At 42.8% G+C, this 23,398-nt stretch overlaps 1 protein-coding gene and 1 non-coding gene across 8 annotated transcripts; both read left to right on the top strand.

Moving 5' to 3' along the window:
* Positions 1-3,514: 3,514 nt before the first annotated feature.
* rxrba (retinoid x receptor, beta a) lies at positions 3,515-22,490 on the top strand. 7 transcript variants are annotated; one of them, XM_029844576.1, is made up of 14 exons: positions 3,515-3,649; positions 8,551-8,698; positions 9,101-9,336; positions 9,965-10,118; positions 10,225-10,404; positions 11,490-11,650; positions 11,750-11,879; positions 12,605-12,737; positions 14,409-14,444; positions 16,222-16,313; positions 16,449-16,482; positions 16,565-16,644; positions 16,832-16,937; positions 17,292-22,490. In XM_029844576.1, the coding sequence occupies exons 2-14, from the start codon at positions 8,683-8,685 to the stop codon at positions 17,437-17,439; spliced, it is 1,506 nt and encodes a 501-aa protein (XP_029700436.1). In that variant the 5' UTR covers positions 3,515-3,649; positions 8,551-8,682; the 3' UTR covers positions 17,440-22,490. The 7 variants fall into 7 exon arrangements, with proteins under 7 accessions (XP_029700436.1, XP_029700435.1, XP_029700433.1 ...); XM_029844575.1 differs by lacking the exon at positions 3,515-3,649 and adding an exon at positions 7,715-7,862; XM_029844572.1 differs by lacking the exon at positions 3,515-3,649 and adding an exon at positions 7,912-8,136.
* Positions 4,867-4,946, top strand: mir219-2 (microRNA mir-219-2). The gene has a single exon (NR_105282.1). It is a non-coding gene; the product is annotated as a microRNA mir-219-2 (primary transcript).
* Positions 22,491-23,398: the final 908 nt, after the last annotated feature.

The following is a 23,398-nucleotide window of genomic DNA, read 5'->3' as shown; positions in this document are numbered from 1 at the left end:
AGTGAAGCTGCCTCTTTGCACCTGTGAAATATGTAAAAATGTCTCCCTGAAATGTGACAAATAAATGTGTTTACATTCATGACAACTGTGTGTTGGCATAGTGGTTATTGTAGAAATGTCAATGTGACAACATTTTCAGCTCAGTTCAACAAAAATAAAAGTGATTCCCCTGAATGTGCTCTCCTCGGTGCCTCCTCACCTACTGCAGAGGAAACTTGTGCTACGCCTCCTGGTGTTCAGGAGTGGTATTGCCTGGTTAAATCAGATTAGAGAGGTTTTTGGTATTATATAGTTTTAATGTAACCTACCAAACAGTTAATTCTAAGTTCACTGACTGATGTTGTATCAAATCAAGCATCACATACATGATTAAGACTACATGTTTATTTTTACCCAGACAATTTATTCTGGCATGAACAAGCAAAAGTGTGAAGTTAAAGTAACTAGTCAACATAAATAACAACAGTGTGTTTAGTCTGTTAGATATCATAAAATTGTTTTGCTTTTTTGGTTTGTGACATGGATCAAATGCTGCATCAAATGATGCTTGTCTACAGTAAAATCTAAAAAAGATTATTGAATATAACTATATAGGTGCATCCCAATACATTTGAATATCAACAAAATGTTCATTCATTTCTGTAGTTCAAAAAGTGGAACTTGTATTTTAGTAGAGATTACTTACTCACAGATTAATATCTTTAAACTGTTTATATGTCTTATCGGTCATGAAAACTCAGATTCAGTGTCTCCGAAAATCAGAATATTATTTAAGACAAAGAACATTTTCAAAAAGAATTTTAACACAACTGTTGGACCAAGATGCTCCTTTTGCATGAATTACTGCAATGACACAGCACCACATAGAGGTGGTCCATCTGCTGAGGAGTTCTGGAAGCCCAGGTTGCTCTGATGTTGGCCTTCAGCTCTTCTGTGTTGTTGGATCCGGTTTCTCACTCCTCTCTGGGGCTTAGATCAGGCTGGTTTGCTGACCAATTAGGCACAGGGACACCATCAGATATTGGTACTTCTGGAAGTGGGGCAGGAGCCACGTAAGGCTGGAAGATTAAATCAGCATCTCCATAAAGCTGATCAGCACAAGGAAGCACAAAGTGCTCTAAAATCTCCTGGTAGACACTGAGCTGACCTTTGACCTGGTAAAACACAGTGCAGAAAATCAGCAAATCAATTTTTCCCTTCCATTCAACTTTCCATGAATGTGTTTGTTCATAGCACTCTGAGAACAGCCAGTTCTTCAGCAATGACCTTTTGAGTCACTGATCATCTTGTGGACAGCTGTCATCAAGCAGGATGGTGAATATACAGACCCAGACTAAGGGCTTTTCAACCGTCCAGAAACCTTTACAAGTGTTTAATTAGCCAACGTGACACTGTTTGTCCCACAATATTCTGAGACACTTTGTGTTGTGAGTTTTGTGTTGTCATTATCTGTGAGCCAAAATGATCTAAATTCAAATCAACACAAACATCCTGGAATAACTCATCCTTCAGTTTATGACAAATAGGAACATTATCACATAAACATCTTGTTTTTTAGATATTGCTTTTTTTATTGTCAATGAAAAGGTTTAGGCTGAACATGAGCCGGATGAAATGATGAATGCCCTCTTGCTCTCTGCCTCCATCACTTATCGGACAAACTGCTGCTGCAGCCACGCAGGTTCACACGTAGCCGTCGGCCTTCTCTCCACAGTCGCGTTTACATTCACTGGAGTCAATTGCTTGTCAAATGTTTTGCGCGAATAGGCGCCAGCAGCTATAAGTACTAATGTAGGGGACCCTCCAAAAGCCTGGATGTTGAGGGGACCCTACCCCCCCCCCCAATTCATCCCATCGTCCAGTTCAATGTTAATGTCCAGTGGTGTCCACTCATCTGACGTTTCCCTCCCAAGTGAGGACCTGGAGGATAAAGAGCAGCAAAAGCAAGACAAGCAGACTTTCCCTCCTTCTTTTCTCACCCTGGCCTCCTCTTGTGTGCTGTCCAGCTGGTTGTGACCCTTGACCCTCTGACCCTCACTCATAACCCCTGGACCTGTTCCCACGCCACGCCTTTTTGTGTCCAACTTGCCATGGCAACACCTTGGTCACTGCTGCTGCCACGGTAACAGATGGACAGGGGCCTGGCAATAACTTCATTCAGCCCCGCCCGGAGGAGCTCAGCACCGAAGACAATCTGCCCCCCTACCCACACACATACACATGATCCCTTTCGCCGTTTCACACACATACTTGGACACACACTGCGCCCTATTCCAACACCCCTTGTGCTACACTCTAACACTCCCATCTCCTCGGATCCATCCCCTCAGAGGGGGCCTCCGGATATCTGGGCCTGATAGAGTCATTAACACACAAATCCTAGATCCATCCTGGCATCTACGCAGAACATACATGGGAATAAGAACAGGTTGCTCTTGTTGGTACTGAAAAGCACATTAAGGATGCCCCAAAGTCACCCACATATCCCATTTCACACCAGTGGTATTTATGGTTCAGGGCGTAGGAGCACGAGCTTCATCACCGTGCTGTAATTATCTCTCTGCTTCTTTTATTGGTCCCATTGTTTTCTTCCAGCCTCTGATGAGAAGAGGGGCCGAGGTTGGTGAGGGGGCAGTTGTAAAGACACAGAACCAACCAGCGGGGGATCTGTTTGCTAACTCAGAGACAAACTGCCATCTGAATGGCATCACTGAGGAGCTCAATAAGGTGAAGCAGGAAAATGAACTGCGACTGTTTCACTGCTAATCAGTAACTAACCTCAAAACAAGGTTGCGTGTGTTTGGTCTCCGTCTGTGTTGGGAAACACCTCACACACACACACTGGGGAGATTAAAGGGGGACAGTGTAATTACTGGTGTTGAATGGGGGTCCATGTCACACGGGGACGTGTTCAAACACACGCTTTTGTGAGGAGGGCTCTGATGCTGCGGAGGCTCCCTGCAGAGGTGAAAACAAACAAGTAAACAAACAAAATGGTGACTGCTGACAGAGGAGAGACAGAGGAGTAATCCAGGAAAGTTCTCCTATAAAAGGACAAACAAACAACAGCAACAGCAGAAAATGCAGCTTTGAACAGCAGAAATATTTGACTTGTTCAAACTGAAGCAACTAGAACCTCAAAAGCAGTTGGGACGACTCAAAAAACTCACTAAAATGCTGGAGAAAGAGAAGCACTCATTTTTTGGAGTTTGCAACTCACTAACATCCCTGCATGCATCTGCATCCCTCTATCTTCCCCACTAGTTTCACCCCCCTCCTGTGTAAACCCCCCTCCCCTCATCCTACCCCCGTTTTTCTACCCCTCCTCCCCTCTTCCTCTCCTCCATTTCATTGTACCAAAGGAGATTTTCTCCATTGAGGCCCAGTCTCTTAGGTAACCCCAGCGCGGCATGAAATGAGGAGAGGAAGAGAGCGATAGACAGGGAATGAAAGAGCGAAGGGGGGGTGAAGGAAATGTAAAGGCAGAGGGAGGGCCAAACAGAAAGGGTAGAAGAAGGAGAGGGAGAAGGATGCAGGATCAGAAGCAGCAGAGACGGAGAGGGTGGAAGATGGAGTAGAACGGCAACACAGGCAGAACCCGACCTGAGAGGAAGAGGAGGAAGAGGAGGAAGCGGAGCAGCTGAGATGTGTGAGGATGACTCCTGAGGCTGAAAATGACTTTATGATGTGTTTTCAGTTCTTATGCTTGAAACAGATTTGAGATCCCGAAGTCCATGTAGTGAGTATAACTGCACGCCTTTCATCACCTGTCTCTCTTGGTTTCAGCCCACAACTGATATTTAAATGTCTATTTCATTTCTGTTAACTGGGGGTGCTACAGAAAACCAGCAAGGCTTAAGCAGGGAGGCCTCTTTTGAGCAGTTTGGAGCAGATGGAAACATGTTTTAATCTGACACGGAAAACTTGACTGTGAGTTTTTAAAACGCTGCGACCGCCTCGTCCTTATGAAGTTTATTCCGAAATTCACCCTCAGTCCATTTATTAACCCATTAAGACAGTTTTATTGTTGTTCTCTTATCAGCGTTGCGATGATGTCATGGATTTTCTGTTTGAGTGGTTTGAGTGTAAAGTTTGCAGCCAGCGCAGGCTCTGATGGGAAGGACTCTGAATCGCTGCCATCCTTTGTGGCCATGCTGCGCTGCTTCTGAATAGTGGGCATGCAGCACATGGGGTTCCCATGAATAGAGCAGGCCTCACCAAAGACCACATCATTTGGATAAAGACGGGGCTCCCACAGACGGAGAAAACACCTCACGGAGTGAATCTGATAAAGACAAAATGTTGCACACGGCAAATCAGATTAGGCAGAGTCAGAGCTTTTACGGTTTAGGTTCCAGGGAGGGGGGGCGCTTCTTCCCTCCTGCCACCAACACAGTTAAATTTTACTACCGCCGCTGCTCACGAGCCTCATAATGATAAACTCCACTGCTGTGCTGAGTTATCATCTCAGGCTATTGTCTTCTTTGATCCGCGGGACCGTTGGGGGACCCACGTCTTCTTTTGTACGAGGTCACATCACTGGCTCCTTTTGGATGGGCCTGCCCCGGGTGGTGACCTCTTCGTTCATCATGGTGTCACTACTTCTGAGGACAGGCGTGAATTAGAGCTTTTTCCCACTCCTTTTTTCTTCCTCTTTCCTTTCTCTTTTCCTAATTTAATTGTGCATCTACAGGCGTTGCACTGCAAGTCAGGGACGGAGATGAAGGAGCTTCAGCAAATGGATGAAGTTATTTTGGATGGAACGATGATTTAAGCTCTGATGTTTGGGTTTTGATGATAAGATGTTGACCATGTGACTCAGGGGGACGTCTCAGCATATACCAGCACGATCTACGACGCAGAAGTTCGGAGCTGATTGTCCAAACGCAATTCTTGCGTCTGCCTTTGTGAAACCAGGAGTTGTGGATGGACATCACGCCCCTGACCTCTGAAATCCAGCGAGAGATCAGCCTGAGAGGATGAAAACCTGTGGATTTTGTGGGGAGATGACAGTGACCGACAAACCTCGAGAAGGAGGGACATACAGAAGAACGGATAATGTGATTGTGGAAATGTAAAACATGACAGAAGCTCTGTAGACACCTGTCAGGTCACCACAGGTCACATTTAGGGAAGTTTTCAGCTAAATGTGACAAATTCTTACTTGCTTCACCAGAGCTTGATGTATAAGATCTTTTGTCAAGTTGAAGGTTTCAGAAAATACTTATTTCCGTCTTGTGAACACACAATATGTGCGTGCTATCCAGGCGAACAGCAGTGAGTGTGAATCCAGTTCACTGTCAGCTCACAGGAAAAAGTTCAATCTGGACCCCTGAAATATTTGATTTCAAAACACTGTTTTTATTTCCAAAATGAAAAATAATCAAAAGCCTTCCAAGGCGGCTCACAAATATGAGTTGCAACAGGTGGAGTGAGTGTGACTCACGAGATTCTTGGTCATTGTGGAACAGTTCTCACACTCAGGTGCACAGTCTGCTGCTTCTACAGGCCTGGCACTGCAGCTCAGGGAGCCCCATTTTGGAATGGAGGGTTAGAGCCTGTCTGTGCAGCAAGAAAGGCCTGAATGGCTCTCACCGTGTTAAGTAGAGCTGAATGTGTCCGGTTCACACTTCAGCTCTGGCGTTTAGAGAGGCTGTGTGTGTGTGTCTTTTCCCCGATATTTAACAAAGTACAGGGAGCCGACTTGATGGAAGAAAAGGGAAAATGTGAAAAAGTGGAGGATTTGAATGAGGTGGAGTGAATCGGTGAGCAGGACAATAAAGAAGGCAAAGTGAAAGAGAGGGTGAAGACAGAGAGGACAGTTTTGGAGGGAAAAGATGTCCAGGTGCCTGAAAAATTGTGTGGTGGAATAGTTGGCTGCTTCACAGCAAGAGTAGTGTAAATCACTGATATTTTTAGATCGAAGCTGAACGAAGCAACAACACAGTGTGGGAAAGATGTATAGGGAAGGAGAAGAAGTGAGGGAGAGAGGGAAGGAGGGAGAGAGAGGGTGGGAGGGAGATCAAGAGCGAGGAGGCATTAATATGCTAATGTCCTGAGTGAATGCACAACAGGCCCACTGACCAGGCTAATCACTGGTGGACACACACTGAGGCTAATCCCACACACTCACTTACACACACACACACACACACACACACACACACACACACACACACACACACACACACACACACCTATACGCACCCACACACACACACATTCTGCAGGTTTAAATACTTGGACGGTCACATTTGTGCATTGTCTTTGTATTCAAAAAAAATTGAAATGAAACACTGAGTTTGAGGTTAGATGGCTAATTTTTAAAGGTAATTTCAGAATCATCAAACCTTTTTCACAAAGAGAGCCAGAATGTGAGACCACGCTTGGGGAAATTCAGGTTATTCAAATTTAATTGATTGGTTTATGTTATTCATGGCATGTATGTGAGTGATGTTAATACTTAACATCGATCTCAGCTGGAAAAAAATGTAAAATTTAATTAAAACCAATTGATTTTAAAACAATGGGTTTTGTTTTTATATTTAATGTGATTTTTTTCTTCAATTATTAAGTAACTTCTTAAATGTTCTGGAACAAAATAATGCAAAGCTACAGTCACAAGTGTTTTGTTTCAGTAACAATGTATTTCGTTAGATTTATTAACAAGGTTCAAAATTATAACTTTTTGCTTTTTTAAAAGTAGAAATTGGACAATAATCTTGAAGACTGATAAGATCCTGACAGAATGTATTAACTGAATAGAATGACTCAGGTTAAAGGTAAACAAAATGCACTTAAAAAGCCGACACCAACATCTACCATCGACACCACCAACCAAACCATCTCAACTCTTCGTATTCATACATCCATGAAGGAATAAATGTGGCATCTCTGGCATCCTGCAGCAGCTACAGACAGAAAACACGTATAAAAATATATTGAAATCACAAATTATGTCAAGGTTTAAAGAGAAGTAAAAAGATCAATCTGCTCTCAGGTTCATTCCCTCATGCCAGACCTGGAATATATAAAATCAGAGTCCACATCATTCATGTAAATTCCAAATTAACCAGTAATTACGAGTAAACGCTGTCAGCTAACCTGATATTTTTTATTTAAGTACATTACACAAGAGGCGAAACAAGATCCTGTACCAGTACATTATGCAATAACATTGTGTTTTTGTTATAAAACCATTATTTACTATTATACAGTTTCACTTTTATAACCTGATTTGAACAACAATGTCCTACATTTGGTAATGAAACACATGGGTGTGATATGCCGTCTGTAGGATATTTTGCAATTTTCCCTGCATGTAACCTGCAGATGCACTGTTGTGTTGACATAAAGCAACAGGTTGCTAATACAAGGTTTTATAATCTAACGGAGAGCTGGGCACAACTGTAAATGCCCTTTTCCAAAAGGACCCTTCAAATGTCCTTAACTGTAACTAATGATGTTGAGTCTCATAGTGAGTGTGTCCACCTTGAGGTCTCTCGCTGGTCGATATTTTTGTCTTAACACATCACCAAGGCCGCGACACACTGAGCTGAACTGCTCTTGACCTGCTGACCTCTGGCTCAGGATGCCTCTCCAGGCTCTGCGGCGTGTGAGCCTCGGCATGGCCATAAACCCTTCTGCTGGCCCAGGAAGTCACACTGTTGCGTTTTGTCCTGGTTTTGAGAAACTATTCTAATGTGTGTAAGAAAGCACCGAGCCCTGTCCTCCACCGCCACCGTGTTTTCATCCTAACGGGGGGAGGGAGGTTTGACTACGAAGCAAAGTGGGGGGAGAAACAGACACACACGGGGCCTAGTCGCCACATCTTTCATGCGAAGAAGCGGTGCCGTTAATACGTCAGTAATCGAATTTATTCGCGCTAATATATTTACAACACATTACTTGGTTATTGCCAACCTAATGAAGAACCAGCCATAAGCTGGCTTACTCTTGTTTTCTGGCTCTTCGGTTTTATGTACTTAGGCTAGGTAGCTCGATAGCTAGGTAAGGTTGCTAAATGTAGCTAGGAATAGCGCTTAGCTTGCTCTACAGTCCTAACGGTATATTTGTTTTAACTAAAGATGTCAGAGGAAGTGTTTGCAATGAACGTCCTGCTCATATATGTGCGAAGTAAATGCCTATGGTAGAAGACGAGGTGCACAGTTTGCGTGGCTTGGTGAGACGGCATATGCTAGTAATATTAGCCACAGTGCTACGGCTAAATGCAGCTTTAAATATCAACATTTGTTAACGTTACACGGTCTTTTTCTACACCCTAGTTTGTGACGGTTGATGTAGCATACCACCATAATTTTAGTGCCAATGTCCTGTAAAGACTTATCTCTGGACCATATCTAGACGATACTGTCCTGGTATCAGCTGAGCAACTGCTTGCTGTGACACACATAACTATCAAATAGCATATAGCTTCATAACAAGCGCACGTTTCGGTTAGAATACTGTAGTAAATTCAATTATACTTCAAAAATTATACTGTTTTGTATACGGTGCACTTCATGCCAATTTGTTGTGTTGGAATTTCAGAGCCGTCTTTGGTTTCGCCCAACAAACCCGGCCCGGGCCTCAGTCCGCGGTCTTGAGTTTGACAGCGGGCTGTTCGGAGCTGGAGCACGTCGGCGTGTTGCTGCCAACCTCGGCCCGGTCCCAGCCTCCATCATGGGAGACAGCAGGGGTGAGACAGTATCTGCAGTCATTGGAACAGCCTGAATGTTTTGCTAATTCTCACATTCATGAAAAAAAAACATCAAATGTTTAAATTGTTATATCAACAGTAACATTTTAATTTTAAAAAGTTCAGGAACCTGACCAACATTTTTTCAGTGAGCTCACCGGATGTGTGCACAATAACCACCAACTCACACAAGCTCCAACAAGCTTTGAGTTAGTGAGACTACATTAGACAGACATCTATTGTTCTCCTAAAAATGTAAAATGTATGCTCAAAGACACCGAGTTTGATGTGACATATGCAATATTTTCCATATTAGAAGTCAATGTTATTGAGATTTTTAATCATTGTTTTTCTTATTTACCTAACATTTCAATTATGCATTGATTTGTTGTCTCTAATCAGATTCCCGTAGCCCAGACAGCTCGTCTGTGTCCTCCCCTCCATCGGGCCAGCGCTCGCCTCCGCTGGTTCCCTCAGCTGCAGCTTCCATGACCTCCCTGCCTCCTATCACCACCACTGGTGTCAGCAGCCCCATCAGTAGCATTGATTCCCCGTTTTCTGTCATCAGCTCTTCCATGGGTTCCCCATGTCTACCTGGCACACCTTCAGTTGGCTATGGGCCCATTAGCAGTCCACAGGTAATCATGCATGTCTGGGTCTTTGTTGTTTTTACCGGCGTGGCCGCACCATTCATAGCGTGTTATGAGCTCTAGTCTCTCTCTTCTGTTAAGTATGCACCACTGTTGACAGGTATGATTAGATATGGCAGTTTTTAGGCATGATTATATCAGATAGCATTACCACAGCTCTGTGGTTGATTATGCATTCACTGTGAGAGTAATTAGTTATTAATCCCTGGGTTTGTTTCCACTTGATTTTGGCATGATTTGTCCCTCTTTCATGAGTTTTGTTATCTGTTGCCAGCAAATGGTTGACTTTATGTATAGCCCCACAGGCACAAGAGTCAACATTGACCTTAATGTTGTCTCAGCTTCCTACACAGCGAGATCACGTTACTGCCCTTTTACTCTTCAGAGTTCTCTGTATAAATGATGGAGGCCTAACAGGGGTTGTTGCACTTATTCTACTTTTTTTATGCAGGTTTTATGTTTGTGTGGATGAATACAGGATAAGGCTGTAACTATAGCCTGCAAATAATTTTTGTGTCTTGACGTCGCCGTACCATTAGCAGCACAAATAAAAGAATGAAAATGATGTGGGAAGAAAGATGTGCTGACTTTTTTCTCTTCTTCTCTGTCTTGTCAGATCAACTCAACAGTTTCTATGTCAGGGCTTCATGCAGTGAGCAGCTCTGACGATGTGAAACCTCCGCTGGGCTTGAAGCAGCTGTCGTCCCACAGCCAGGGACCGATGCTTTCTCAGAAACGCCTTTGTTGCATCTGTGGAGACAGATCCTCTGGTGAGAAGGCACCCTCCATACAGTCCTTATGTCACCCTGGAACCAGTCTGGCCATTTTCTCACTGGTTTGACTTTTCCTTCCTTCCCTTCTTGCCACACACTCCAGGCAAGCACTATGGCGTTTACAGCTGTGAGGGCTGTAAAGGCTTCTTTAAGAGGACAGTGCGCAAGGATTTGACCTATACCTGTCGGGACAATAAAGACTGCACTGTGGACAAAAGACAGAGGAACCGCTGCCAGTACTGCCGTTACCAGAAGTGCCTGGCCATGGGGATGAAGAGGGAAGGTGAGCGTAGAGACCTTACAGCAGCTCCATGGCTTTGATAAAGAATCAAAAGTGTGTGTTTCCAGAACTCTTTGGAGAGCGTAAGAGTCCTGCTTCTGGTGCACATTATGGGCTTCGTATGAAAACTAGGGATGTCCCGAGCATGTTTTTGCACCAAACTGATTCTGATCTTGATTTTGAGTGTCTGCCAGTACTGGTTTTACCCCAATCCAATATTTTGGTAATACGTTAAAAATGGAAAAAGTCGCCCCTAATAGATCTTTTCATTTTAATGCCATTTTTAATCACATGACCTTTTAAAATAATACATTACATTTTAACCTGAAATTGATCACATGATTAATCCACAGTCCCAACTCACTGGCTCCTTCTTCCTTCTTTGATCCAATCTTCAGCCCTGCAGTCTCCAACAGTTTCCTCACAGTCCTGTGTGTTAGTGCCTCCAAACCCCCCCATTACCAGATCATCTCCACCTGCTTCACTCAATCATCCACCTGCAGGCTGTGACACACAAACAAACCTGAAGCACTCAGGCAGCTCAACTCAACAGTATCCAATCTGTATATAGATTTTTCCTCTTTTTGCTGTATGGTTTGGTTGTGTTGAATGCTGCTCTGTCCTTTAAACCACACCAGACCACTGACATTTTATCTGTCCCGAGGCTCCAGCTGAAAATAACCTGTTGCGTGAGCCTGTACTGCTATTAGCTCACTTCTCATCTTCCTAAAGTTGCGTCTCTTCTGCAACACGCTGTGAGCTGGCAGGGCTGCTGCGTGCAGCGCACCTCACTGCTGTGTGACCATTGTTGTGTGCTGATGTTTTACATGCATTATTTTGCACTGCGTGACAATAAATGAATGAATAATGGAATAAATGATTTTGTGTAACTTAAAACCAAAACTAATGCCTCTGGGTGACTTTAAGCAGTGAACATGGTCGTGTTGTAACATTAAAGAATATAAGCATCTGATTTCTGTCTTCCAGTTGCGATCAGGCCCAATTTCTGATCACATGATAATAAGCTCATTATAGGCCAGATTACTCTGGAGAAACCGCCAAAAGTCATCCTCTTTTTTTTCCTGCAGCTGTCCAAGAGGAGCGGCAGAGAAACAAGGAGCGAGAAGGTGAAGTGGAGTCGACCAGCGTGGTGAACGAGGAGATGCCGGTAGAGAAGATTTTGGAGGCGGAGATGGCTGTAGAGCAGAAGACGGAGCTGCATGCAGATGGAAGCTCAGGATGCAGCTCTGTGAGTAGTCCTGATAGTGGCTCCTCTCTGAGGCCGAACGTGCACGTTATCAAATCTAGGTGTGCTCGATGATTTATGAGATCAATCTGCTTCCTTCAGCCCAACGACCCTGTCACCAACATCTGCCAGGCAGCAGACAAGCAGCTCTTCACACTGGTGGAGTGGGCCAAGAGGATCCCTCACTTCTCTGAGCTACCCCTGGATGACCAAGTCATCCTGCTACGTGCAGGTAGGCGCTCAGCTCGACTGGCAAACTTCCATTAGTTTGTTGTTCCCATTATGTTACGCGCGCTCTTCAGACTGGACCCATCAGCAGACAAACAACAGCTGACGGTGTTTAAACAAGACTTTGAGTCAACACAGAAAGATCACTGCACTGCGTGGTGAAAAAGTCAGGTGTGTAAAGCACAGACCATTCCTCCAAATGAGGGGCGCGTAGACCTATACACCCACGTTATGCACCCACGTTATAGACCCACGTTTACCACTAAGCAGACGAAACAGTCAGACGCTGGTGAACAGAAGACTGTGGATTGCAAACCAGCTGCAGGTGTAACGGTCACCAGCGAAAGGTACAAAGGTGAATCCACCACCGCCCCCTAGAGAGAGAGAAGAAAGACAACAACACACAAAAATGACATAAAACACACTGGCTGGGACTCATTAGTTATTGATCTTTGCATTTTAATAGGTGATTTCTAGCATCACACATGAGCTTCAAGAAAATCTTTTGGTTGGCGTTAGATGTAAAAGATCTAGTCCTCCAAATAAATGATCTTTTTTGATGTTGATCGTATTTTTATTGCTAAAAGTGTAATGAAGAATTTTAGAGAATTTTCCTAATTCTGTTCCCAATATCCTGAGCACACAGATGCTTTTCCTTCTTGCTTTACATTTAAGTTTTTAGGAAAAGTGCATGTAAAGGTCCCGGACGTCACCTCTCTGTTGCCACAGGTTGGAATGAGCTCCTGATTGCATCATTCTCCCATCGCTCCATCTCGGTAAAGGATGGGATTCTACTGGCCACTGGTCTGCATGTCCACAGGAACAGCGCTCACAGTGCGGGCGTCGGCGCCATCTTTGACAGGTAATACCCGGATGCATGTGAGCAAACAAAGTATAGGACCTCTGGCCACACCTCCTGTTTGGCTGGCTGATCCAGGGTCGTGGACAAGGTCTTAGTATATGATAAAATGTTTTATCTTCCTTCTGCATCTTCGAATTACAACATGTTTTATAGAAATATTTCAGTTTCTTTGTAATTATAGTGCAAAATAGAGCTGCATTCACCTGATAGCAGACCGGTCCTGAATTCCTGCATAGCGCAAAGCCAGAATACTTGCTTTTATTTTACCTCATGACTCTTTTCTCATCGTTCCTTCATTTTCTAAAAAGATCTCAATAATAACCTTACATGCAGAAAAAATTGACATTTATTTTAAATAATGTCTTTTTATTCACACCAATCAATCAGTGGCTTTTAAACTTTTATCTCTGGAAACCATGAGCACTAGCCTGGAACGGGCTTAAATGGTTAGGCTGGGTTTTTCTGGCTGGTGCTGCTGTTTTCTCTCATTGGCTGAGAGACTTATGCTTCCTTGTGCTGGTTTGGTGACACCACTTTACGGGGGGCTGGAGGTTAATAATCCATAGAAAACGCATGTTAGCTGGTGCACACACGCAGTGGCTTCACACCTACTGCATGATGAAATAACGTGACTACGGCTGGCTGAAGCACCGTACTAACATTTAAATGTATAGAATATAGATATTGAAAGAATATAAATGTGTCCCTAAAATGGAATAAATGAAAAATTTGACAATCATAATGTTACAACATTTTTATATATGTTGTTTTTGTGCATTTTATTTAAACAAGTATACAATAAGTACTGTAACAACAGAACGAGCCATCAGACATTAATCTTAATGATGAATTTAGTAAATTATCTCATTTTTGCTCTTGATATTTTTGAATTTATCCTAACTTTACACATTTGCTCCACATGTATGTCACAGTTGCCCAGTGTAAGAGTTGAAGGTGTGGACGCTCTTGGTAACATCAGCTCTCTGTTCTTTAATAAAGGACTTAATAAACAGTGTTATAGAGTGGAGAGCACCTTCTAGTTTTTTTTTTCATTAATTTTGCATTCATCTCATCTGGCTGATATCAAGGCCGCTCTGTAATTGTAGAAAAACCTCATGTTGTCAGATCCATGAAAGGCCAAGAGCTTTGGTCCAACACCACCAACTTCTCCAGCCTCAGCAATAAAGATCAGTAAAATTCTTTGTGAACTCAAAGAAATTGTAAAACTGCGTAAATCATAATTGTAGATCAGCTTAAATATGCTTCATGTCATTAGGGAGTCGAGCTCAACATTCAAGGAAATATTACAAGGAATAAAAATAATCAAATACAAATGACTGTTTCAGCTTCTGGACTTTAAATGAACTAAGAAGCAAATACTGTTTTAAACTAAAGTGTTGATAGCGCCATGCTTACTAATTTACCTGCTGATGTGCACTTGGCCCGCAGGAACGATCGGAAGTTATCTGATAACGTTGCATGTGACTGTAGTGGTAAAGAGCAAGAGTGGAAACGCTAACCATGACCCCAGTCACGTTTCCTTCTTAATGACTTTCTTAAACATATTTGAAGACTGCCTGTCTTCACAGCTGAAGGGCTCACGAGATAGTTCTGTAATAAGATTGTAACTGTGTAATAACACTGTAATAACACATTGTGATTGAATCACAGGGCGCACAATGCTGAGGTTGGGGCCATATTTGACAGGTAATTATGCCACTACACAAACACGTCTTAAACCCCTCCTCATTAAACAATACTGACCTGAAGTGTCATAGGTAAAAAGCTGATCTCTGCACAGTTACTGCTTCAGAAATTTAACTTTGGTTTGCACAATAATGCATTTAGATGCTCCGAGATTACACCTTAATCAGAATAGTTGGACTGGCTTGGTGCTGCCAGGGTAAAGCAATAACACTGTAATTATCCCGGTGCTGAGAGACACTTTTGCTGTTTTTATCTACCATCATTTGGCTTTTTCATCACGTAGATCATGTTTTCTTTTGAAATACCTAAATCTAAGGGCACAAGACAACTTTGTTACTTGATCAGACATCACAGAACAAACTCCAAAAAGAAATCATCAAAGGGAATTTGGTGATTAATGGTGAGGAAGTCACAATACAGTTGCATTTGTTGTGCTCTAAATATAATTTAAAGCTCATGGTTGAGGCTTAGGTTCACAAACAGTTCACAATAATGACCATCAAATGTTGCATACGGAATATTTACTAATGTAACTCCAATAAAGTGCACTTAATACATAACCTGTAAAGAAAAAGCAGCCTTCCCTCAGAAGAAAATCCACAATAGAGGAAAGATTGTGAACCAGGGTGTGATGCCTGTGTAATTAAGCCTCTCACTGCAACTTTGGATCCGTGCGCGCTTCATATTTTAATCATTGCTCATTGGTCACTTGTGTTTGCTTGGTTTATCTTTGCTTGTCTGCTGTGTGAATTCTGATAAACACTCAAATGATTCCTTCAACCAATCCGCTGTCATACCTGAGAGAAACTGGGCAACAAGCAGCGACTCTCACTTCACTTGTTTCTTGTCGTTGTCGCTGCCATTTATCACCATTCTGTTTGGCTCAATTCTCTTTCTCCTTGTGGATATTAACGTCTTCTAAGAGAAAATGGCCTTTTGGCTGGTGGAAAGCATCCGTCATTAATACTTCAGTCTCTTGGAAGACGATGTTAACAGAGTGATTTTACATTGTTGCACAAATCTCTCATTTCCCTCTAGAAATCCAGTTGGTAGACGCTTCATTGCACAATCAGAAGGAATGTAACACCTTAAAGCTTTACAGTTTAATTATGTTTTAGTCAAACAGAACTTGAACATCGTTAAACAGATGCAGGCACGACAAAAAGTGTTTTTAAAAGCTTTTTATTGTTAAAATCCACAAGTGCAGTTGAATAAAGATGATGTAGAAGGTAACGTTCCTCACAAAGGTGCTCCTTCTCTGGTTTAGTCAGAATGAATGGCATTTTCATTCAGCACCCCAGTGAGCAGCTCTGTTACCCAGCAGCTCACAGATGTGTGATGCTGGAATGGTGCTGTCAGCTGCAGCAACAGTCTGCGTGAGTGTAACTGGTGCAGGGTGGGTAACTAACTTTTGTGTCATCACAGGTAACTCCTTCCTTGGTGGGTTTGAGGGATGAGTCTTACATTTGCTGACATGTCTAATATTGGATATATTAAATTTAGAATTGGACATGTCATGTAGGTAAAGATAACGAGCAGGTTTGATCAGAAAACTGAAACAAGCCCTCAGCCACAATTCCTCCCCCCTCTACTGTGGTGGCAGCAGATTTCCAGCTCCTTCAGCAGCTCAGCCGTTCAATCCCAAACTTGTGTTCTCACTCTATTTGTTCCTCCTGTTGTCTTTTCTCTTTTTTACTCTCTTCTTTGCTCTACATTTCTGGCTTCTGTCCTGAACTCTAATTTCCATCTGCGTATTTTCTCCTTTTCACCTCTGCAGAGTTTTGACTGAACTTGTAAGCAAGATGAGGGACATGCAGATGGACAAAACAGAGCTGGGCTGCCTGCGAGCCATCATCCTGTTCAACCCAGGTACACACACACGCACACACACACACACTGGTTAAAACTCCGTCGCAGAAGAAAAAGCTGGTTATTTAGTCATTCTGATGTCTGGAGTCTATGAAGCTCATCTGCATAGTTGTTACCCTGTTTCCGCTCCGCCAGGCCTTTACAGCAGTCTCTCTGACTTCACCATCAGGTGATTTTACCTGATAAAACAGGCACGTTCATCACCAAACACCAATAAACCTGTTTTATTCTCTGTATTCACATTAACGGAGGCACGTCTTGATCGGAGACCTTTGCAGAACTACTTTGTCTTCGTCCAGAGTCCTCTCTGGATCACATCATTTCTACCAAGTTAAGAACTCTGCCCTCATCCACTTAGGTTCTCTTCAACTTTAATGTTGCTCAGAGCATCAGTTAGTTCTTTCCCTTTTTTCTAACTATTATTTTTAACCCATGTGTTGTGTCCTGGAGGGTTTAGAATGTATTATAATTGTCCAAATAACCACAGTGTTGTGACTGTTGTCTGGTTTCACCTACAGATGCCAAGGGGCTGTCCAACCCCAGTGAAGTGGAGCTGCTGAGGGAGAGAGTGTACGCATCTCTGGAGGCTTACTGCAAACAGAAATACCCCGATCAGCAGGGCAGGTAACTCGGTGACACACTAAAGCAGAGGTGGTGGGGCATTGCTCAGCTGCTTTAATATTGGCCTGCCAAAACACTCATCCGGTGCGGTATCTGTCCCCAGACAGTGAACTGTTTCGCTTTCCCAGATACAGATTCATTTGGCAAGACTTCATCCTCAACTCTTGACTTTAATTCCTGTTTTAAAAGATAAATGGAAGCTGTTTTTGTAAAGCACTGCCAAGGCTCCAAGGCCTAATTCACTGAAAGCAGTTTATTGTAGAAATACTCAATACTTGAATTATATTTCTCTATTTCTTCCTCCCAGATGTGTGCATCTGTTACATTTGTGTTTGTTTGTTTTCCCTCATCTTCTAGGTTTGCAAAGCTCCTCCTCCGGCTCCCAGCGCTGCGCTCCATTGGTCTGAAGTGCCTGGAGCACCTGTTCTTCTTCAAACTGATTGGGGACACACCCATTGACACCTTCCTGATGGAGATGCTAGAGGCGCCTCATCAGCTCACCTAGAGGAGTGAGGGTGCACATCAGGAGTAAAGACACGTCACCCCACGTCGGGTCATGGGCTCTTTGGGCCTCACTTACCTGCAGCACCTGCTGGTTTAACACACCTGCTGCACACAAACACACACCGGCCAATTATTTTCCATACATGACTTGAGATGCAACATATGTAATGCACAGATAATACAGCTTTGAATAACATGTACAAAAACTTTTTCACCATGTTCCAATACTCAGTTTTCCAACCACAACTCAAGGAGTAAAGAATCTACACATACTGTACAGTAAATGTCTTAAAGCTAAATTATCCCTCAGTTTTGCTCATCATCTCATCTCACAGTGGATGTTTTTTTTTTTCAGCCGTGTAACTTCCTGTTTTTCCTCGGGTTATTATTTAGTTACAGCGTTACCTTCGTATGTTACGCATCACTAGCTGGTTAGGTATTCATGTATGGTTTTAACTTAAATTCACGTGCATAGCCTTTCAAGCTCCATCAGAAAAATCACTTGTTTTTAGTCTGGAGGTGTCCTACCATAGACAGGCACGCATCCTCCCAGTGAGTTCATCATATCTCATAAACATTGAAATATTTTATGCTTTTCTTGTTCATGATGAAACTTGTTTGTTTCTATGTTGAAGTACTGTACTCATAAAATGAGAGCTTTTTTCCAAGGCATTGAAATCCAGGAAAAGAGGGGCGGGAGCACTTTGAACAGGTGACTGTGCCGCACCCGCCCTCCTTCGCACAGTGGGCTTTGTAAGACAAGAAGAAAGACTTGAAATTTTTTGTTTTTTTCCTATTATGGGTTTATTATTTTGTCTCCTTTGGCAGTTGTTTGGTATTATAAACAGCTTGAGGCTCACAGGAAGTATAACTTCATGTGAAACAAAATATTGTTAGCCTTTTTCCCCCTAATCCTCTTCCATGGTGGTCATTAATGCACTTTTGTGAGTTGTAACTGTGTAAATGTTCTCATTTTCATCAAATGGCCATTGATCCATTGACAACCGAGATTGCTGTGAAGGTACTCTGTGGAGGCTTTTTGAGTATTGCACCATTTTGATGCTACAAAAGCACGAACTCCTTCCTGTACACATGTACACATCTTTGTCTAAAGTCCAGACGAAAGTATTCTTCTGTGATGTTGATTGTGTGAAAAACATGACATCCAAATGAAATCTGACGCAGAGAATCAATTTTTCCCACTTGGTTCAGAACCTTCAAATTCGATTTATATTCATTTAGCAATCAGCTGCGCTGTTGGCTAAAATGTGCGCCAATGTTTGTCCTGGCGAGTGTAATTAAATGCGTTGAACAGTTTTAACATACACATTGGAAACCTCACAGGTTTAGTTCTTGCCATTTTTGTACAGTAGATGTAAATAGTTTCCCAAACAAAACTCATGAATAAAAGCCAGGAGTCATGTTGTAGCAAAGCCCCACTCAATTGTGAACCTGAAATTTGTGGCTCTAACACACAGAAATGACTGACTTGACCATTGAGCCCAGGGTTGACGCCCGCCTCCACGCTGCTTTTTGCACCAACTTCTGCCAACTTTTCCTGCTCTCAGTAATTGATTGGCTGGATTTCCCTGATGATGGCACTTGACGTTTACTGTGATTTTTAATTTGTGAGAAGTCAGACACAGCTGTTGTGTGATCAGGAAAGACAGCAAACTATGAATTAAACTGTGTAAATGTGCTCAATGGTGAGCAACACTGGGTACACAATGATTTCTGACCATTGGTAGTCGTTGAAAAGCGATTATTGGTATATTGGGAAAATTTGAATAAAAATTGGAAGCATATATTTAGCAGTATCGTTCTGCAGGGAAGAGGCCGAGCAGCCGTCTACCAGGTGCTAAACAACAACGAGTCTTTTAGGTGAAGACTCGCACATTTTCATCAATGCAAACGCAGTATGCAGCGACACAGACAAATCATTTGTTACTCTCAGCAGGTCTGCTAGTTGACTTCCCCTCTCAGATCTGTGTTTTCTGTGATTTTAGCCACAACCACCAGCAGTGTTTCGGCCGTGACTCATGAGAAAACTGGCCCAGACAGCACAGTTGGATTTGGTCAAGTGTGGTCGTAGAATTAAAAGGTTCAGCAAATACTTTAACCTGAATATTGGGGGACAAAACTGCTTCCAGCCCTACAAGATTGTCCAGATTTTTATTGCTAGCCTGGAGGCCTGGCCTCCCCCATATGATGTGGACTTGGAGGCTGCAGTTAGATGACCTGTGAGACAGGTGGCTTTGTCTAACAATGAAGTGGGTCTGACCTGTGCGTTTGCTGGTTTGTTTTTGTCCTCTGTGCGTGCATATGTGCAGCCATCTCAAAGTAATCTTCAGATTTCATCCTTTTCTTCATGTCTGTGCTGGAGATGAGCTGGTCAGAAGAATTCAGAGGTCGTCGAGCGTTTGGGTTAGAAGTCAGTGATGGGCTGATGAACTCAGATTTGCAGAGGGGCTTCCTTTCTTCAGTGCAGCTCCTGTGGCATTCCCACAGCTGTGGATGGGACTGAGTCCACAGGAAGTCAAGTTCCATTTATTAACCTGTCCACATGTTTTTGCTCTCTGAGCACCAGGAAAAAAATCAGAATTATGCAACTTGTGTGTTGATTTTGCAGTACGTGCAGCGTCTCTGCATTCTTTTCAGCTCACTAGGGGTGTAACAATACACCAAGATTTCATTCCTTCATGATAAAACACTATGATTTCTATCATGATACATAATATACCAAAATATGCCATTCTTAAGAGATTAAGAGTTTATTAAATGGACTTACCATTGTATGAAGATACAATAGTGACCATGATGTCACCTTTGGGAGGGTCTTCTTACTTAACATGCACATATTGTAAATAATTTCTGCAATTCTTGTGAATAAATAGTTGTTTCTATATTGAACTAAGTGATATTTAAAGGATTTACTGTATCATGATATGTATCATAACATCAAACAGTTCAGGATTCATGATTGGATTAACTCGTGGTGTATTGTTACATTCCTGTTATGGAATTGGCAGTGAAATCATTGAATACCCATGGCAGCAGCCGTTTAACATCAGTGTTTACGTTCTGCTGTGCCACTTGTATATTGCTTTAGCTGGTATGGATTTAGGTCACAGAGAGTGATGGGAATAAAAACCAGCGAAACAGTGCATGTTTCTGCAGGTGACTGTTTTAGCGAGGGGCCGGTGAGGTGGGGTCTTTTTTCATGATTTCTATAGAGGTCATTGCCCCACGTGTGTGCAGCTGTATACAATTGACTGTTTGAGAGATGTTTACTGACAATGAGCTTTTAAATCAGAAATAAATAGCAAATGGGAGGAGAAAGAATGGAGCTTGAGATGCATTTTTCTAACACAGCCGTTACTCCGCCTCCACTGCTTTTCTTTAACCTGAGAGAACCCCCAGAACTCTCATATTTTAGAATGTCTGATAATCGTGGACACCGAACTGGTAACAGACTCTCAGTCACCTGCCTGAGTGGGCTGAGCGGATGATGTGGAGCTCTGGGTGCAGCAGTCGTCTGCTGAGGGCTCAGGGGCCGTGACCCTCCTCACGGGCTTTACTTGATGGCAGAACAGTGGCACTCTCATGGATGGGGCCACGCAGATGTACGGCCACCACAATCACGTGCACTGGCAGGCAGACGCGTGCTGTGACCTTTTAACTGTGTAGCAGTATTGTTGTCACCATCTTTGTCAAATTTCGGGATGATTTGCTTTTTGAATCTTAGGATCTGGATTAGGCTTTGATGGGTTGTGCAAGGCTGTGATTACAGAATTGCCAAGAGGGGTTTTTACCCAACAACTCTTACTGGAGTGAAGGCCCACCCTGTTAGGAACCAGGAGGTGTTGTGTAGCCTTAATAACAACACCCTCGCTGGTTTATTCTTCACTGCCACGCTGTTTGAGGATGCCGGGCCTCTCGGGCACTTGTTCTTCACGTGTGTTGTGATTATTACGTGCAGCAACGTTGACCTTGGGTGCATTTTAACAAAGGAGCCCAATTATGGATGCAATGGGTGGACAGCTCATGTGGAGGGAGGTCTTTGAAAAGAGAAGCAGACCAGTTTGTGCCCCCCCCTTAACGCTGCATTTCCCTGATTGGTTAAGAGAATATTTTTACACGATCTCTTTAAAATCATTTTGCTTGAGGGGCTACAGTGGTGCCGTTATCAGGCTTTGTGCAGCCAAATTGGAGTTTTTCTCAAATCAGGCCCTCCCGTGCTGGGCCTGATATAGTGGCACGTCTGATTAGCTACACATTAGTAACAAAGTGATTAAAAACAAGTGTAGTCACCTTAAAAGTGCAATATCTCTCTCCCAAATATTAAAAAGTGATAGAGACTCCAAGAATGTTTCTTGGGTAAATTGGAATCTGTTACATTCCTTCACTTGTGATTAATGTTTTTTTACTGCTGCATTTCTTCCAAATATCATTTTTGGGACTTCTTGTGAAGAAGGATTGTCAGCATTTCTTCCAAAAGTAGAGTTTTTGGTCCAACCCTAGTGGCCACAGAGTTCATACATCTGGTTGCCAGGAAGATGCCTCTGAATAGGATCTGCTTATATCAAATAAGTAGATTTTGTTGAGTTTGTTGGTGACACAGAGGATTAATGAAGTGTCCGTCAGAGAGGAGGGATGAAGAGCAAGGACCTTATATCCATTTAAAAGAAAACCAGAAAACATTTTTCCTATAGATCTAAAATCTTCCTTAATTGTTAACTCTTCCTTATTTTAAATGAAAAAAAAATCACAAATTTAATCTTCAGGTTTCCTGTCGGTTGTCTCACAAAAGCTTTTCTTTTTTGTTTATTACAAAGTATTAAACAAATGCCTGAAGTGTAAAATCAAAATGGACTCTTTTTGATTTTCCTCTCCTCTTGTGTCTGCTCTTGTCCTGTTTATATCCTATTCCATTGTACAAGTGGAGCTGATTGATTATTGTGTCCCGGGAATGAATGAATTGTTTTTTCATTAAAGCCGAATCCTGTTTCTGTTCGTTGTATCCTGTCTGAGTAAAGGTTTTAATACTGCACACCCAAGTGTCTGTCCTTTCTAATTATTATGGCATTGTTTTAATGTTCCGGATCCTCTCCAGTCCAGCAGGACCCCAGGGTCTCGTGTTCAGTGGTAATGCACTTCCCTCCCTCCGCCTGCAGAGGGCGCACTCATCTCTGCTCAGTTGTAGTCACCTCTGTCCCCTCTCCACCTGTAGATGAGGGCCTTTACCCCGCACAGCCAATAAAGAAAGAGTAGAACTGCGACCAGAATATGTTTCGGTTTTTTTCCCCTGCTGATTTAAATGTTATCTGAATCATCATATCCGAATTTAGGCTTGAGTTTAAATCCCCATTAGTTTAGAATTCAATTCAATTCAGTTATCTTCATTAATTTCACCTCATGCCTTACAACGAACTTAACTATCAAACGGGTTGCAAAAACAACATTATTTTCAAATGTTTGGATGAAAAATGGGTTGTAAATGATGACCACTGTTGTTATACCAACAGTTGCCAGCAGAGGGAGCAGGTTTGCGTTAGGATTAAGTTCAGGTAAAGATTCTCTGGCTGAAAGAACGTGACACCATGTGACCTTGATTACAGAACTCCCTTTTGAGCTCTCAGACCATCTTGTTGTTCCCTCTCAGTCCCATCTTCATCTAACAACCTTCACTGCTCCCTCCTCATCCACTCTTGTGCCTATCTTTCTCACATTTCTCATTCAGATTCCAACATCCCTCGTTTCCCCTGACCCCCCTCCTCTCCAGACCCCTTTTGGCTCCAACTCTTCCTCCCGCCCTCCTCCCCTCCTCTCTGAAAGACACCTTTATACTGAGGGTCAAATTCCTCTCAATTTGTGCCTCACAAACCTGTGTTTTCTTTCACCAGGTGAATGTTTTTGCTGTGTGCAGACTGAACGAGCCATGTTTGAAGTCACTTGCCAGC

Source organism: Takifugu rubripes, chromosome 12 (assembly GCF_901000725.2).
Source record: "Takifugu rubripes chromosome 12, fTakRub1.2, whole genome shotgun sequence".
NCBI lineage: Eukaryota > Metazoa > Chordata > Actinopteri > Tetraodontiformes > Tetraodontidae > Takifugu > Takifugu rubripes.
The sequence above is the reverse complement of the archived record's forward strand: the minus strand, read 5'-3'. Positions and strand labels throughout refer to the sequence as shown.

Coding starts and splice junctions, on each gene's coding strand:
- rxrba (XM_029844572.1), top strand. Junction 10,119..10,224: donor CTGTGGAGACAGATCCTCTG/GTGAGAAGGCAC, acceptor CACACACTCCAG/GCAAGCACTATGGCGTTTAC. Junction 16,314..16,448: donor CATCATCCTGTTCAACCCAG/GTACACACACAC, acceptor CCGCTCCGCCAG/GCCTTTACAGCAGTCTCTCT.